Source organism: Canis lupus, chromosome 8 (genome assembly GCF_011100685.1).
Source record: "Canis lupus familiaris isolate Mischka breed German Shepherd chromosome 8, alternate assembly UU_Cfam_GSD_1.0, whole genome shotgun sequence".
Classification (NCBI taxonomy): Eukaryota; Metazoa; Chordata; class Mammalia; order Carnivora; family Canidae; genus Canis; species Canis lupus.
In genome coordinates, this window is record NC_049229.1 from 72,041,173 (window position 1) to 72,059,612 (window position 18,440).

The 18,440-nt window shown below is 42.6% G+C and overlaps 1 protein-coding gene across 7 annotated transcripts in view; it reads left to right on the plus strand.

The window, feature by feature from the left end:
• TDRD9 (tudor domain containing 9) overlaps positions 1 to 18,440 on the plus strand; it is a 106,906-nt gene that overhangs the window by 26,880 nt on the left and 61,586 nt on the right. For 5 of the 7 annotated variants that reach the window (XM_038545877.1, XM_038545880.1, XM_038545878.1 and 2 more), the window contains exons 3-8: positions 109 to 206; positions 2,100 to 2,321; positions 3,373 to 3,495; positions 6,778 to 6,858; positions 9,492 to 9,656; positions 17,087 to 17,190. In XM_038545877.1, coding sequence (XP_038401805.1) covers positions 109 to 206; positions 2,100 to 2,321; positions 3,373 to 3,495; positions 6,778 to 6,858; positions 9,492 to 9,656; positions 17,087 to 17,190 — 793 coding nt within the window. The remainder of the gene's footprint in view (positions 1 to 108; positions 207 to 2,099; positions 2,322 to 3,372; positions 3,496 to 6,777; positions 6,859 to 9,491; positions 9,657 to 17,086; positions 17,191 to 18,440) is intronic. The other 2 variants (XM_038545879.1, XM_038545876.1) reach the window with 1 other exon arrangement.

Sequence of the window (18,440 nt, forward strand, 5' to 3'; positions counted from 1 at the left end):
TTGTGTATACGTGTATATGCTGTATATAGATTAGACATAACTTTGGGTGGTTTACCTTTTCCTTTTTCAGATACTTAATAGCATTGCATTTCTTTTGTCTGAATACAGGTCCGAGGCCAGCTTTGACTAAATTAAACAATATGACATGCATCCCAGAGACACATTATAAATACCCTGATTTGCCTATAAATCGATGTAAAGAAGAGGTAAAATTATTTTTGTCACATTATAAGTTTTCTCTTTGAATAAATGCCTGAGGTCCAACCTTTTGGGGTTATAGTTTGAAAGTGACAAGGTGCCAGGCAAACACCTGGCATGTGCCAGACTCCAGAGCAGACAGAGGGGCATGTGTCTGAGCTGCAAAATAACCGTGTTGATGGTCTTCCTTTTGGCTCTGTTTTCAGTTCAGCTTTCCCTTCTCTGAGATAGCTATATGTAAACACGTGCTGTCTCTGGGAGAGCAGCTTCTTGAAAAAACTCACTGCCAAGTCTTTTTATAAAGTAATAATGCCCCCTTGCCACAGTTCTCTTTAGCATTCCACTGGCTCTTTAATTGATCAGTCATTGACATACCACTTTTTTGAACAGTACTGGGCCAGATATTGCAGCAGGATAACGTTTTTAATTAGTTACACGTTGTTATTCTTTTTAAAATATTTATTTATACGAGAGAGAGAGAGAGAGAGAGAGAGAACACAAAAAGGGAAGAGAGGGAGAAACAGGCTCCCCACTCAGCAGGGAGCCCAACTCGGGGCTCTATCCCAGGACCCTGAAATCATAACCTGAACCAGAGGCAGATGCTTAACTGACTGAACCACGTTAGGTGCCCCTAATTACATGTTATTAAACCAGGTCAGAAATGAGTGTGTTGAAACCTTTAATATGTTAGCAGAAGGATCAATTGCAGATAAAACTAAACCATTAATATTCCAAATTTAAGTTTTTTGTTTTAGTGAACCATACAACTTTCGTAGATCTTTTTTTTTTTTTTAAGATTTTTAATTTATTCTTGAGAGACACAGAGAAAGAGGCAAGAGACATAGGCAGAGGGAGAAGCAGACTCCATGCAGGGAGTGTGATGTGGGACTCAATCCTGGGACTCCAGGATAGTGTCCTGAACCGAAGGCAGACGCTCAACCGCTGAGCCACGCTGGCGTCCCCATAGATCTTCTTTATTACGTTTTAGAGGCCTATACTCTAATTAATTTGTTAATTCTCTAACCATAGCAATTGCCAGAGAGATGAGAGCTTAGATAAATTTAGGATGGAGTCAGGGAGTGGTGGGTAGGAATTGGATTGTAGTTTTAAAAATGCTCCATACAGTCTGTAAGTGGAACAGTGGAAGTTAATTGTTTGAAAATGTATCTGCATAACTTCAAATGAAATTTTTTTAAGAATCTTTTTTTTAAAGGTTATATTTATTCATGAGAGACACTGAGGGGCAGAGAGAGAAGTAGGCCCCCTATGGCCCCCCGATGTGGGATTTGATCCCAGGAGCCCGGGATTACAACCTGAGCCACCCAGGTGCCCCTCAAATGAAATTTTAAAGCCACCTGAGGGTAGTAACAGCAGTGCTTTCATATTTCTCAGGACAATTACATAAGGTTCATTACAAAATTATAAAATAATAGGCATTTAGACTTAGCAAGAGCTATAGAAATCTTTGAATGTTTTCATTTTATTTTAAATATTGAGAGAAAATACAAATGGGGGGAAGGGCAGAGGGAGAAGCAGCCCAATGGGGGCTTGGTCCTAGGACACTGAGATCATGACCTGAGCCAAAGGCAGCTGCTGAACCGGCTAAGCCACCCAGGTACTCCAAGTATTTGCATTTTTAGATGGAGATGTAGAGATGTGGAGCCCTGCAGCTGACCCAGTCTGGATTTCTGTAACTGTTAGCAGTTCCTGTGCTCATAAGTCAGATTGATTTTCACAGTCGCAGTCATCTGTAGCCTTCTTACTCTCTCTTATGGTATTGAGATGGTTAGGTAATAACCTGAATATCCTCCCAAGGTAAAGTTTTTGGCTTATAGATAATATTATATGTCATTGTTAATTTTGTGGCCATTTCAAAAGATTCTTTTTTTTTTAAATTCTAGGTTATTTCTCTGATAGAAAGTAATTCTGTGGTGATTATACATGGTGCCACGGGTAGTGGTAAAAGTACTCAGCTCCCACAATACATCCTGGATCATTACATTCAGCGCTCTGCCTACTGCAACATTGTGGTGACCCAGCCTCGGAAGATTGGAGCCAGCAGTATTGCCAGGTGGATCAGTAGAGAGCGGGCCTGGACATTAGGTGGTCTGGTAGGTTATCAGGTGAGATTGAGAGCGAGCCGTCTCCCTCCTTGTGAACTTTTCATTCCATGTAAGTTAATGACAGAATGTGGTTATTTTTGGCAGAAATGGAAGTGTAACCAATTGCTTTCAGAGCAGAACTGTGGTGTAATTTAAAAAATAGTGAAACTGAATTTCTTAGCCAATTAAAAAAAAATTCATCCATTTGAGAGAGAGCACACTTGAGCGTGCAGGAGTGCATGCGGGGGGGGGGGTAGGGGTAGAGGGAGAGGGACAAAGCAGACTCCCTGCTGAGTATGAAGCCTGATATGTAGCTTGATCTCAAGGTCCTGAGTCAATACCAGGAGTTGGATACTCAACTGACTGATCCATCCAGGTGCCCCCAAAATAGTGAAACTGAATTTCTTGATAATTTCGGTTTCTTTCTCAGTTGAACAAGAAAGAAGTGAGAATTCTCAGACATTTAAAATTTCGTATGTGGATATCTCCATACACTGTCGTCTTAATGTAAAAACAGTACAGAGAATAAGATATGACTAGAAAAGCCACATTCTTCCCACCCCCTGAAAAAGAGAAGGAAAAAATCCACTTGAGAACAGTTTTTGTTTTGTTTATTTTTTAAAAAAATATTTATTCATGAGAGACACACACATAGAGAGGCAGAGGGAGAAGCAGGCCCCATGCAGGGAGCCCGATGTGGAACTCGATCCCAGGACCCCAGGATCGCACCCTGGGCCAAAGGCAGGTGCTAAACCGCTGAGCCACAGGGATCCCCTGTTTTTATTTTTAAGTAGATTCCACATGCAGTGTGGAGCCCACCATGGGGCTTGAACTCATGACTCCGAGATCAAGACCTGAGTGGAGATGAAGAGTCAGATGCTCAACTGAACCACCCAGGTGCCCCAAGAACAATAGTTTTAATTAGGTCCTATATTTTTTATTCCTTTCTTACTTATCTCCAGTATAAAATGGACATAATAGCTTTTTTTTTTTTTTTTTTGGTAGTTGAATGCATACCACTTAAACCTGAAAGTTTTCTCCTTTCTCTTTTCCTTTCCTTTTCTACTTCTAGGTGGGGTTAGAGAAAATAGCAACAGAGGACACCAAGTTAATTTATATGACAACGGGGGTCCTTCTTCAGAAAATTGTTAGTGCCAAGAGTTTGATGGAGTTCACCCATGTCTTCATTGATGAGGTAAGTACTTTTACACACCTCTCTTTTGATACTCATGTTCTTACTTTGTTGCTTATTTTTAAAATCTTTATTTACTCATGAGAGACAGAGAGAGAGAGAGGCAGAGACACAGGCAGAGGGAGAAAAGCAGGCTTCATGCAGGGAGCCCGACGTGGGACTCGATTCTGGGACTCCAGGATCATACCCTGGCTGAAGGTGGCGCTAAACCGCTGAGCCACCCAGCTGCCCCTCATGCTCTTATTTTAGTAGAGAACACTGCAAATTACCATACGTGTTCCCTACTTGTAAAGTGTTGTAAAGTACTGTGGGTTGATATCTGCTTCATGCTATTTATAAATGTTGATTTTGTGTTTCGCTCTCAGTTCTACAATGCAGCCGTGGAGGTTGGGAAGTATGACCAGATTCCTTGTTTAGGGTGGGCTTGGCAGACTACAGCCCTCAGGCCAAATTGGTCACCTGTTTTGTAATTAAAGTTATATTGGAACACAGTTTCGCTTGTTTATGGACGCTGTTCCACTGCAGTGGAAGAGATACATGGCCGCGTCTGCCACCATGTTCTGCAAAGCTGGACATCTTCACTCTGTCTTTTACAGGAACAGTCCGCCGACCCCTGGTTTAGAGTGTTAGCTACATCAGACATTTAGAAGAACTTTACTTTTTTTAGAAGAACTTTAATTGTATGTAGGTATTTTGTGTGCATCACAGATACTTTCCATCTAGTAAAACAAGGATAAAAGTGTCTTTTTTAAAAAAAGACTTATTTATTCATGAGAGACACAGAGAGAGAGAGAGAGGCAGAGACCTAGGCAGAGGGAGAAGCAGGCTCCCTGCAGGGAGCCCGATGGGGGACTTGATTCAGGATCACGACCTGAGCTGAAGGCAGACACTTAACTGCTGAGCCACCCAGGTGTCCCTTATTTTATTTTTATTAAAGATTTTATTTGAGAGGGGGGAGAGAGAGAGAGAGAGAGAGAGAGAGAGAGCGCGCGCGCATGAATATAGTAGAGTAGGGGCAGAGGGAGAAGCAGACTCTCTGCTGAGCAGGGAGCCAGCCATGGGTCTTGATCCCAGAACCCTGGGATCATGATCTGAGCCTAAGGCAGATGCTTATGCTTAACTGATGAGCCACCCACGCACCCCTAACATGGTTTTAAATTGCTAGGAGGTGTTTGGGAGAATAGAAGGTAGAAAAATGATCTCTTGTTCTTTGCAAAATATTGTGAATTGACAGTATGGTTCAGGATTTTTCTTTATGATTTTTGATATTTTTGAGTGTCTTGGGATTAGGTAGAGCGGAAATGCAGATTTTCTGTGTAGTTCATCCAAGCAGCATTTTTTTTGAGTACTTGCCTCATCAGGTGCCAAGGTAATAAAGATAGGTAAGTTGAGGTTTCTCCTTTGAGCCATTTTCCTGTGGAGACAGATAATGTGCATTTACATTCTATGGAAAAGGCCAGTGGCAGGGAAGAGGGCTGTGGGCATCCCAGGAAGAGAGGGTGGGAGAGGTCCTCAGGGCGGGAGAGGAGGGAGGCAGGGCAGCCTCAAGAACCCAGGGAGAAGCTGGGTTATTCAGGTCAGAGCGTGAAGGTTGCAGGGAGCTGAATGCTGATGAGATGTCACTTTGGGGCTCTTCACTGATGAGTATTTTTCCTTCTCAAGAGGATGTGTGTTGAGGAGGTGTTCTGAAGTCTGTTGATAGAACGAAATAAGAATTAGATTTATAATGGTGTTTCTAGGGCAGCCCCGGTGATGCAGCGGTTTAGCACCCCCTGCAGCCTGGGGTGTGATCCTGGAGACCCGGGATGGAGTCCCACGTCAGGCTTCCTATATGGAGCCTGCTTCTCCCTCTGCCTGTGTCTCTGACCCTCTCTGTGTCTCTATGAATAAATAAATAAATAAATCTTTTTAAAAAAATAATGGTGTTTCTAGGATTTCCAACCATTACATGAACAGAAACACTTTCCAGCTGCTCTTTTGTTTTTTTTTTTTTTCTTTTCTGTTGTCCTTTCTCAGCTCTCTTTCAGTGAGGAGTGAGGAAGGAACAGGACCTAGAGCAGACATGGCTATAGAAAAATGACTGGGGATCCCTGGGTGGTGCAGCGGTTTAGTGCCTGCCTTTGGCCCAGGGCGCGATCCTGGAGACCCGGGATTGAATCCCACATCGGGCTCCCGGTGCATGGAGCCTGCTTCTCCCTCTGCCTATGTCTCTGCCTCTCTCTCTCTCTCTCTTCCTGTGACTATCATAAATAAATAAAAATTAAAAAAAAAAAAAAGAAAAATGACTGGATCATTCACACAAGGGGGAAGGGAGCTCCCTCCTTCAGCCTCTGTAGCTAATCTCTCGACTTTAGCAGTGAAATGTCCTGGAATAGAATCTTCTTGTCCCCTTGTGTGTTGAAGTATCCTGGCTAAGTGACAGACGAATGGGATCTTGGTAGAATAAGCCCCACATGACCTGATCCTTTGCTGTGTGCTGGTTCTGGGGAGGGCAGTGTGGGGGAGGCTGTGGGAGCTGGGGTTCCTCTGGTGGGCTGTCCTGAGGGACTTATTCAGAGAAGAAGGGGGTAGGGGAATAGATGCTTCCTCCATGCCCAACTGAGCAGTAGAGTTTTGAGTGAACAATCCAGGGGTAGTCCCCTTGACCATTTCCCCAGTGCTCCTGTAGCTTGTCCTGGTGGCCTCAGCTCATAACCTGGGTCTGCTTGCCCTCTGTTTGACCTAACTGTTCCAGAGCCATCCCTTGCCCACCCTTGGGAACTCTAGCTCTGCACATCATGGACCAGATAACACTGCTGGCTGGCCACAGCTTTCACCTTGTACTTACTTGCTAAAATAAGTGTAACTTGAGACCAAGGCAAGAGTGTGTGACTGGCCAGGGGTAGTATGGGGAGGCTGGTCTGGTGGTTCTCTGTGTCAGGGACAGTTTGGGGGTGATTTTGGGTTGTAAAGTGACCTGGGGTGCTTATTGGTATTGAGGGCCCAAGGATGCTCAACATTACTCTGCCCACATCAAGGTAGAGCCCTAAAGAGAAACACTAGGCTGGGGTGGGGGCGAGGGGTCAGTGACCCACATGACCTCTCTTGTGCCCTCTGGTTTGCAGGCCAGTGTTCCCGGCTTCCTCTTCACCAGGAGTCCCATCAGTCCTAAGGAAAGGCCTTTAGGCAGGGAGAGAAAGCTTGTTCCCTGTCTCCTGGGTTTGCCATTAGAACCACTTCCCTCTGTTGGGCTGTCACGGATGTGTTGCTTGATATGTGGGGTTCCTCACTTTTTTTATTTTGTAGGTTCATGAACGAACTGAAGATATGGATTTCTTGCTGCTGGTAGTCCGCAAACTTTTAAGAACAAATTCACGTTTTGTGAAGGTAAGTTTGATTTCATGAGTACAGAAATATTCAGGATTAAGGTTTGTTATTTAGTTTTCTCTTTATTTTTATAGAAACAATAGAAAACAGTGACTCTTAAAGTTTGTTGTCACATGTACTTCTCCACATCTTGCTAGGAAACTGGCTCGGGCATTTTCTTAGGATCGGAGTATGGAATACTTTATGGTTATTATGTTGTATTAAAATCTAAAATTTTCTCCAGGCAGAAAATGATGTAATAATAGTTGACTCTAATGAAATGCTGGGTGTTGAAGCACTGCTTTTGGTTGAAAAATTACCATAATTTGAAGGTATGCAAGTACATCTGCAATCTCTGTGTTAAAAACAGCATGAGAGGGCACTGAAGCTCCAAAGTGGTTATGTGCGCTACTGGTTTAGAGACTTAGGTTTTGAGTTATCTGAAAGTCTGTGGGGTGGTGAGCATTGTTTGCATCTTAGGCAAACCAAAAGGAACAAGGTGTGAACTAGAGACAATAACCAAGGGCTATAATGATAATGCATTCTGGACACAGGCCACCCTGTCTGGTGCTGGGGGGCCGGGGGCAGGGGGGAAGAAGGTAGGGAGGGGGCTGGTGGGTGGGGGACAGCTTTCTGAAGGGCAGCTGGAGTTGGGGGTGTGGTATCGTCATGTGACATCATGTGACACCATCATGTGACAGGGGTTTGCTGCTGTTTGTTGGAAAGCAGTTGCTTTCTCAACATAAAGTGTCTTTTCTTCAAGTGTGTCATCTATTTATTTGCTTAGGGGATCATTTCTTCTCCTTGCCACACCCCCAACATGGGGCTGGCAGCCTCTCACCTGCTGGACACTAAATGAATGGAACCTGACATCTGCACTTGGTTATCTTATCATTTGAGGTGATTGTAAAAAGAATACAGGAATTTAGGTATCTTATTCCTTTTTGGACTCTTGGTGATGACATTAAAGATTGTTGGACAAATTGGGGCCTTTCTTGGTTGTCATTTTAAGACTTTTTATTTTTAGATATTGACTTAATTACACTTATTTAGTTTTCTCTAGGAAAGAAAACTAATCATACTAGTGGATTTAAAAAAGTTTTGCAGATAGCCTGCTGCAAGTGGTGCTCCAGAGTTTGGTACTTACTGTATAAATTGCAGCAAACCATTGGTTTCAATATTTTCTTGATTTATTAAGAAACATACAAAGCAGAATATTTTCTGGGCCAAGAAATTAGAAGTCAAGTTCTAGATGGCATTGTACTAAGTTTTCTGAAATGCTCAAAAAAATTTTTTTTTTATTACTTTTTAAATAGCTGCTGTCAGAGACTTAGATTCAGGAGCCTGGGTAGATGGGCCTGAAGGTCTGCCGCACAGACATGTCAAGTTTCCTGGCTCTGTACTGTCCCTGTAGCTGCTACCCTGTTGCTACCACACTCAGCTCAGTCCCACCCTGGACAAGCAGGTGTCTTGGGCAGGCTGCCAACTTGTCCGTTTGGAGGAGAGGCTGGTGGCAGTGTGGAATTGTGGTTGGCCTGAGCAGTCTGATTTGGCCTGATGTCCTTATGCTGCCTCAACAGAACAGAGGCCCTGCATGTGATTAGCCTCACTGTCCTTTGGAAGACAGTTTAGAGATCATCTTCTGTGATTGGCTGTGCCCCTCGGGGCACTCTTACACCCAAGTGGCTTCTCTAAGCCTTCCTTCCAATATCAAGCATCTCATCTTAAAGTGAATTCTGGTTAATATGCTTTCTACCATTTGGATCTATATGTCTAAGGAGAAAATAGGCATATTTTGCATACCCAGTAACTGCTAATGCCTATATAAAGTTGTTACTGGTCAGCTAAGATGTACACCATAGAGATCCTACTTGCTGGGACACAGTGGGTAGTCAGCAGCCAGCAGACAGTTGTGTTTACCCCTCAGGAGCATATCCCAGGCTGATGGATGCTGGACATCCTTTGTTGAGCTGCTGCTTGTCTAGGGCATATCTGGTGTGCTGTGGATGCTGCTCCTGGCTTTCATGGCTGGCTTTCTTAAAGGTGTCATCCATATTGGCTTTTTGGCAACCGCAACACCTACAGTGGGTCCCCAAGCCTCTTTGTCCTGCTCAGGTCTGGACTGGTTTCTCTTGGCTTTAAGCCAAAGTTTTCTGACTCCATGTCTGTCTCTGCTGCTTTGACTCTGTCACTTAGTAACTTACTCTGTTTTATGTTACAAAGTTTCCTTTTATTTAATATTTATTTTAAATTTATTTAATCATGAGAGACACAGAGAGGGGAACGGAGGGAGAAGCAGGCTCCCATAGGGAGCCCAATGGGATCCTGGGATCACGACCTGAGCCAAAGACACTCAACTACTGAGCCAACCAGGCAACCCACAAAGTTTCCTTTTAGTTAAATGGTTATAACTTAGCTTTATTGGACATGTAGTTTCTCACTTGATAAAATAAGATAGTAAATAATTAAATAGTAGAAGGTGGTATCTCTGAACATTCTTTAAACTGTAATAATGGATATTACACTACAGAGTAAATCAGTGTATTCTAAAGTTTTGAGAATTATTAAAGCAGAACACAAGCTGGTCATTTTAACAGTACTTCATCTCAGTTATTATCATTTTATTTGTTTTAATAGTTTCTCTTGTTCTGTAGGTAATCCTAATGTCGGCCACCATTAACTGTAAGGAGTTTGCAGATTACTTTGCTGTTCCTGTTCAGAATAAGATGAACCCTGCATATGTTTTTGAAGTGGAAGGAAAGCCCCATTCAATTGAAGAGTATTATCTTGATGATTTGGGGCACATTCATCATGGCAGGGTATGTTGGAGTGCATTGTTTCTTTTATGGTGAATGTACTTTTGTGTTTGATTAAACCCGTGCTCATCAGCTGCACAGATGTTTAACCATAGCAGAGAAGTCCAAACCAGGAGGAGATAAGTGAGGAGTCTAGAGAAGAGTAAGAGGAAGGAAGCTCTGTCATTTGTTGTTGTAAACTGTGAGTGTATGAACATCCACATTGTATATTCTGGTGAAAATTATTGGACTGGCTTTATACTTTGTTGATGAAAAATGTCAGATTTTGGTCATCTACAGAATGTAGATTCAGTTAGGGGTGGGAGGTAATTTTATTTCAAATATCATTTTGGGGGTGCCTGGGTGGCTCAGTGGTTGAGCCTTTGCCTTTGGCTTGGGTTGTGATCCTGGGGTCCTGGAATTGATTCCTACCTCGGGATCCCTGTAGGGAGCCTGCTTCTCCCTCTATGTCTTTGCCTCTCTATTTGTCTCATAAACACATGAGTGAATGAATGAATAAATAAAATCTTCTTAAAAATTTCATTTTGATTAAAGTGCGTATATTTTTGTATTTTTACTTTTTAATATTTTTAAGATTTTGTTAGAGGGGGAAGAGAGCACAAGCAGAGGGAGGGAATGGTAGACATAGGGAGAGGGAGAAACAGACTCCCCACTGATCAGGGAGCCCGACGCAGGGCTCGATCCCGGGACCCTGAGATCATGACCTGAGCTGAAGGCAGACACTTAACCACCTGAGCCATCCAGGTGCCCCTAAACTATTTCTTTTAGTATGAACTATACTGCTCTAGACTGAAGGAGGGTGTATTGTAGGGGAGAAGAACTGTGATAATGTATTCCTATGAACAGCTGCGGTTGAATCAAAATTATTTTTGTGTGAATAATACATTCACAGGTTTTGAAAATCAAAAAGTATGAGCAAGTGTAAACTATCTCCTTCCTACTCCTGTCCTCTGCCCAGCTTCCCTGCCAACAAGAGGAAACCGCTGTTACTGATTTCTTAGGAACCATTCCATAAATTGGCATGTCTGTATAAGCAAATGCAGACATACTGTTTCCCCTTTACAGAAAGGCAGTGCTCCTTCCATGTCCATCTTGCGCCCTCATCCACTCATATCTTTTCCTGACAGTATGTAGGTTCTTCATTCTCTATTTAGAGCTTTATTTTGTTCTTTCAAGTGTATATGCCATTCTGTATCTCACTAATCTCTGGTGTTTCTGGACTTTTTTTTTTTTTTTTAATGTTTTACCTATTTATTGAAACAGAGCAAGCACAAGTAGGGGGAGGGGCAGAGGGAGGGAGAAGCAGGCTCCTGAGGAGCAGGGAGCCCAATGCTGCCCAGATCCCAGGACCCCAGGATCGTGACCTGAGCCAAAGTTAGACACCTAACTGACTGAGCCACCCAGGTGCCCCACTTTTTTTTTTTTTTTTAAAGATCTATTTATTTATTTAAAGTGGAGGGAGGGGCAGAGGGAGAGGGAGCAGACTCCCCTCTGAGGGTGGAGCTGGATGCCGGGCTCTATCCCAGGATCCTGAAATCATGACCTGAGCTGAAACCAAGAGTCAGCCCCTCAAGCAACTGAGCCACCCCAGTGCTCCTCTGGACTTCTCTTATTAAAAACACTGCTGCAGGAGAACAACTCCACACATGTGACAGACAGTGTATCTTGGAGGCCAGGCTTTCTCAGCCTTAGCAGTTGACATTTTGGGCCAGTTCCATGTGGTGGAGGCTGCCCTGTGCATTCGCTGTAGGATGTTTATAACAATATTTCTGGCTTTGACCTACTAGATAAAAGTAGGGCCCCCCTGTTGTGACAACCTAAGATGTTTACAGACAATCATGGGCAGTAAACTGCCTCTGTTGGAGACCCTTGTGTAGTTTATGCCTTTTTAGAAAATAAGCTCCTGGAAATGGAATTGCTGGGTCAGAGAGTTTACCCATTTATAGTTTTGATGGGTGGGGCCAAGTTGCTGTGTGTAGGAGTTTGACTCTTATTACAAACATCCGTGCTATGGACATGAAGAGTAGTGACTCAGTGAGTTGGCTGACTAGGTCCCACCTGATGGAAGAAGACACATTTTGTCAAATCCAATCACGTTGGGGGGGAGAGTGGGGATGGCCATTAAAATGTAGCACATCGGGATCCCTGGGTGGCGCAGCGGTTTGGCGCCTGCCTTTGGCCCAGGGCGCGATCCTGGAGACCCAGGATCGAATCCCACGTCGGGCTCCCGGTGCATGGAGCCTGCTTCTCCCTCTGCCTGTGTCTCTGCCTCTCTCTCTCTCTCTCTGTGACTATCATAAATAAAAATAAAAAAAAAAAAAAAAAAAAAAATTTAAAATGTAGCACATCTTTTTTCCCAGCTTTTTAAATGTATATTTCAAAAAAAAAAAAAAAAACCAAGAGTAAAAGAATTTTATAATGAATATCTCCATGTCTATCACCTAGATCCTGTAGTTCACATTTACTTTGTAGGATTTAAAAAAAAAAAACTGTCAGAACTAAAAAAAAATGTTACTGTAACTAAAGTTGTATCTATTTAGATTTTACTGTTTTTTTTTTTTTCCCCCCCTTAATTTCCTTTTTCTATCCACATTGCTTTGAGTTGTCATGTCTCCTTAGGCTTGCCTGGGCTGATGGTTTCTCAGATGTTTCTTATTTTTGATGGCCCTGACAGTTTTCAGGCATACAGGTCACATATTTGTAGGATGCCTCACTCGGGAATTTTCTGATGTTTTTCTCAAGAGTAGACTTGGAGCTCTGTGCTTGGGGATGAAGACCACAGGGGTAAAGTGCTGTATTGTCATATTGTGACCACCAGCATGGCTCATCCCTGGTGGTGATGGCCTTGACCTTCTGGCTAAGGAGGTGTTTGCCAGACTTCTCCCTGTAACGTTACTGCCCCCTTCTTTTTCACGTGTGTGTGCATGTGTACCTTCTGTACATTTGGTTGGTTGGTTTGCTCATTGCCTCTCAGCCCTGCTGAGATGTAAATAGGGTAAGGAGGAACATGTCTTCTTTGCTCTTTGGAAACCAGTCACCAAATGCAGTCCAGATTCAAGGTGGAGGGGAAAGGGCACTTGTCACATTTAAAAATCTTACATTAAAAAAATATATATATTTCTGCATTTTCTGACCCATTCTGGAATGTGAGAGTAGCCATGGTTTACAAGTCTCTCTAACTGGCCGTTAAGTGTTGGAATCATTTAGATGATTGCTTACGGATTTGCTGAGGAGTTGTCAGGCCTGAGCTTTGCCCTCTAAGCCCCTGTGGCCCGGGCAGCCAGGGCTGCTCACCATCCTGTGGCTTTTGTGTTCCACAGACTGGAGAATACCTGGTGTTCATGTTCTATACCAAATATCCTGTTTGTGGTACTTAATAGGTGCTCAGTAAACATTTCAGTGAATGAACAATCAAGACCTAACCAGATATTAACTTGTAAGCCTTACCAAAGTGGTGGGGTTTTTTTAATTGAAGTTCGATTTGCCAGCATGTAGTATAACATCTAGTGCTCATCCCATCAAGTGCCTTCCTCAGTGCCTGTTACCCTGTTACTCCAACCCCCCAGCCCACCTCCTCTTCCACAACCTTGTTCATTTCCTAGAGTTAGGAGTCTCCCATGGTTTGTCTCCCCCAAAGTGGTGTTTTGAATAGATTCTGCTACATGGTTTTTGGAGTCAGAGGACTTTTGTTAAAATTCTAGGTTTATTGTTACTACTACCGTTGTATTACCTGCACATACTATCTACTGCATTAGGAGAAGCAGCCTTCCATCCTTGGAACACCAGTTTTCCACCCTTCCCACCTTCTTAGGCACCTTCCCTGATTCACTGTTTTCCCCTCCTTGCATGACCTTCACCAGCTCCTCCTCTGTCCCTTTCTTGTCCCCATTTAAACAACTCTCTCATTAGGTCCCATGTTTCTCACAGCTTTTGGCAAACTGTGGGAGCACCCGGTGTTTGCCCTGTGTCCCTCTTTTTTTAAGATTTTATTTATTTATTCATGAGAGACCGAGAGAGGCAGATACATATGCCAAAGGAGAAGCAGGCTCCCCATGGGAGCCTAATGCAGAACTCAATCCCAGGATCCCGAGATTGTACCCTGAGCTGAAGGCAGACGCTCAAACACTGAGCCACCCATGTGTCCCTGGTTGTTTGTTTCTTTTTAAAAGTAAACTCCACAAGCACTGTTGGGTTTGAACTCACAACCCTGAGATCAAGATTTGCATGTTCTGACTGAGCAGTCAGTCACATCCCTTTGCCCCCTGTGTCTTGTGGCCTGGCTCCCACCGCCTCTGCTCTGATACAGCAATGCCCGACATCACTAGGGACCTCCTTATGTCAAGAGCATCAGCCCTGAACTTACCTTGACCTCTCTGTAACATTCAGGACTGTTGGCCACTTTGATTTTCTTGGAAGTCATCCTTCCTTTGGGGCCGGTGTTGTCCTCCTCCTCCTTCTTTTTTTTTTTTTTTTATTTTTTTATTTTATTTTATTTTTTTTGGTGTTGTCCTTCTGTTGCCAACTCTGGCTCTTTTCAACAACTTTTAAAGAGTCCTTTTCATTATTTATTTTCAACTTTTTCTGCTGAAAAATAAACCCACCCTGCCCTTAGAAAAATACATAAAACGTAAGTGTGCATTCTAATGAGACTGTGGAGGGAGCCTCCGTGACCTGCAGCCTAAGTCCGCAGCTCCCCATGTGGGGTTTTGGAACCATGCCCCTCTGCCCTTCAGCAGGGCTTTCAGGTCATCCTTTTTCTTGGTGTGCGGTAATCAATGTAAGGGGGATGGTGAGGATGGTGTGAAGCAGGTGCTCATTGCCTTCTTGCCCCATGTGGGTGCCCAGCTAGCTGCCTTGGCACCATTCGCTTCCCACCACCTGGAGTGCCCATTCTTGCATGCGTCTTGTTCTCCTCCTGGGACTGGCTGGCCTGTGGTATGGTGGCAGAGGTGTGGGCCTCCGGCCTCTCCACATGGGGCAGAAACACTGCAGCTTCTGCCTCCTGTTGACAGAGTCCTGATTGTTAAACACTTCAGTGCAGGAACGAGGGTCCCTGGTTCCACCTGTAGGAATAAAAGTGCTTCTCTCCACATCTCTATCCCTGTTCCCCACTTGGTTTTTGTCAGAGCATTCCGTCTTACTCAGAGAACTGGGAAAATTGTCTGTTGTTGGCCTCTCTCACACATGGAGGTAGACAAGTTCAGCAGTGGATCGATGGGCCTGGAACCTACTCCTTTGTCCTTCCTTTGTTACCTGAAGTCTGCTTGGAGAAAGCTTGGCCATGTTTGGTATCTTAGTTTGTGTTTAAACAATATTCTTTGGGCTTGGCTCCTAGAACTAGGTGAAGTTACTTTTGAATTGATGGCATGTTTTTTCTGCAGTTTGTGTGTAGGAAATAAGTTCTAGATGGTTGTGAATGCCACATTGGAGTTTGTGAAAATTGTACTTTTTTTATATTTCTATTTTATACAATTGTATTACAGTTATTGTTTGGATAAAATATAAAATGATTTCAAGTAAAGGTTGAACAAGAATGGATTTATTAGGCATGCTTCTTCACAATTATTAAGTAAAAGTCAGTTTGTCATATTTACATTAGTAGGATTGTAATAATGAAAATTGATTTATTACTACTTGACTCAATTTACTCTAAAAATTGGAAAAAAAGGTTTGTATTTGTGGCTACCTTTAAACTACTACCTTTTAAAAAATATTTTTATTTATTTATTTTTATTTTTTTAATTTATTTATGATAGTCATACACACACAGAGAGAGAGAGAGAGAGGGAGGCAGAGACATAGGCAGAGGGAGAAGCAGGCTCCATACACCGGGAGCCCGACGTGGGATTCGATCCCGGGTCTCCAGGATCGCGCCCTGGGCCAAAGGCAGGCGCTAAACCACTGCGCCACCCAGGGATCCCTACCTTTTTAAAAAAAAAAAAAAAAAAAAAAGATTTGATTTATTCATGAGAGAGACAGAAAGAGAGGCAGAGACACAGGCAGAGGGAGAAGCAGGATCCCTGCAGAGAGTCTGATGCAGGACTTGATCCCTGGATCCCCCGGGATCACAGCCTGGGCCAAGGGCAGGTGCTCAACCACTGAGCCACCCAGGTGCCCTCTACTTGTAGACTTCTGATGTGTCCTTCACAAAGTCAAATACAATGCCTTGTATATATACTTGATAAGTAAAATGATTAAATAAAGCCTTCTTACTCATGGTGCAAGAAAACCCAATGTGGCTATGAAATTTATTTTGTGGAAATTATGCCACAACCATTGTTTGTGCAGGATATGGTAGAGAGAAAAGAGTCTTATGCAGTGGTGGTCTTGGTCCCATGAAGCTATTAGCTCAGAACAGTGATGCCACCTCCATTAAGATGACCTCTAGCATTCTGCAGAGCTACCTGTAGGGCAGTTTTAAGTTAGCCGGGCTCAGTGTGGATTTGTTTTAACACACAGTATGGAAAGAGCCCAGATGTCCATTGACAGATGAATGGATAAAGGTGATATGCTATATGTTCACAATGGAATATTACCCAGCTGTCAAAAAGGATAAATGCTTAGCATTTACAGTGACATGGACAGAATGTTGAGTGAAATAAGTCCATCAAAAAAAGTCCATCAGAGGCAATTATATGATTCTACTCATATGTGGAATATAAGAAATAAAACAGGATCATCGGGGAAGGGAGGGAAAAATAAAATAAGACAATCAGAGAGGGAGTGAAATCATAAGAGACTCTTAATCATAGGAAACAAACTCTAAGGGTTGCTGGAGGGAAGAGGGATGGAGGGATGGAGTAAATGGGTGATGGGCATGAAGGAGGTCACGTGATGTGATGAGCACTGGGTGTTCTATGCAGCTGATGAGTCACTGAACTCTACTTCTGAAACTAATATACTATATATTAATTGAACTTAAATTAAAAAATGTAAAAAAAATAAAAGTAGTTTAGTGATCTCCTAAACCTTGGCAGATAGATGACATGGTTATATTCTTACTGTAAGTTGGCAGAGGTACATGGGATATTACCTGTTCTTAGTCCTTATAATTATGATGGTGTTGACATCTCAGGATTTTCCATTTAACAGGGGAGGAATGCTGGCGCTAGGATCAGAAACTCCTCTGGGTTCCATACACATTTGGAGCAACTTACTCTGTCTTCAAACTAGATTTCCAGATACACATTTCACTTCTATGTGTTTGGACTCTGACTCTATTCTTGGTCCAGTGACGGGTCAAGGATGTACTAGTATGTACTGTTTATGTTGAGAGCCTTGAGTAGAGCTTGACACTTAGCACATGCTATTCTCCTGGCTGCAAATGATATTCTTATTTGTCACAGTGATGTATTAAGGGATCACCCTTCCAACCCCAGAATCCCCTTGTAATCTTGTTCTGATATTCCAGCCTTTTCTTTTCCTGTGTTTAGCTTTCTCCTCATGTCCTGGAAGAGCCAGTGATTCCTAAGAACATCTATGAAGTTGCTGTGTCCCTGATCCAGATATTTGATAACTTGGATATGCAAGAGAGTGGGTAAGAGATGCTCTACATGGCAGTGTACTTAAAGTATGATTTTTTAAAATGTGATATTCATTTAGAAACTTTTTAGTATTTTTATGACATTAAGGTATAAGTGTAGATGCTTTTTCCAGTAGTCATTGTATATATTTTAAAATAATGTTAGTACATTGCACGGTTGTTTTTTTTTTATTTTTTTGATTTTTTTTTTTTACTGGAAATTTCCACTTTTAGGTAGTTCAAACCAAGTACAGTTTTAAGATGGACAGTTTTAGAAGCCAGTAATCACAGCCCAAAGAGGGAATGGTTTCCAGACGTGCCAAGTCCTGTGACTTCTAGTCTGAGGCAAAACTGAAGGGGGGATCAGACTGGGAGGAACTGTGAGAGCCTGTCTTTGCCTGGGTGTCTGTTTGGAAGCTCTGCTTCCAACCTCCAAGTAGGGTTCATTGTCACCCATTCATTCACTCGTTTGTTTAGCTGGGCCATCGGAGTCTGGAACATATTTTCCCTTAGGAACTTTAAGTGGTGGTTAGAGTCTGTAATTTAAAAAATATTATACTGTTTTATGGACCTTCCTGTGCTTGTTTTACTATAGTAGATAAATATAGTTTATCTGTTGGGAACAACAAATACAGAGAATGTATTGTCCACCTCCTCACAGCAACTGGAGCGTGACTGTGGGTAGCATGGGGAGCTGGTCTTACAGGCCTGACACACACACCCATGCCTCTCTCCTTTTACTGTTCCTTGCTAAGTGTAAATATCTGTGAAGTGTAAAGTTATTCATGGCCTTACATTCCTCTGGAACACGACCTGAAAGTGAGTCGGCTATAATCCAGTCTCCTGTCCTGTCCAACTTGCTTGCAGTTGTGTATTATTTTAGCTCCATTTCTGAGCTTCCACCAATTTTTGTTATTTTTATATCATCTTGTGTTTAGATTTACCCAATATATATCATTTTATTTACTCATCATTGTCTCTTGCATCTTAGACGTTCCTTAGATCATTTTCATTCTTCCTAAAGTACATCTTTCAAAAGTTTAAGAGTCTGTTAGTAAACGTTCTCAGTTTTTATTTTGCTAAAAATGTCTTTATTTCACTCTTGTTCTTGAAATAGTTTTGTTAGGTGTAAAATGTAGGTGGTTTTTCCTCCTGCTTTTTCTAATTTTTTCATTTAAATAACTTTAGTGAGATGTAATTTGCATACATTAAATACACTCATTTTTATTTTTCATTCTGTATTTTGATGATGTTTTCACAGATTC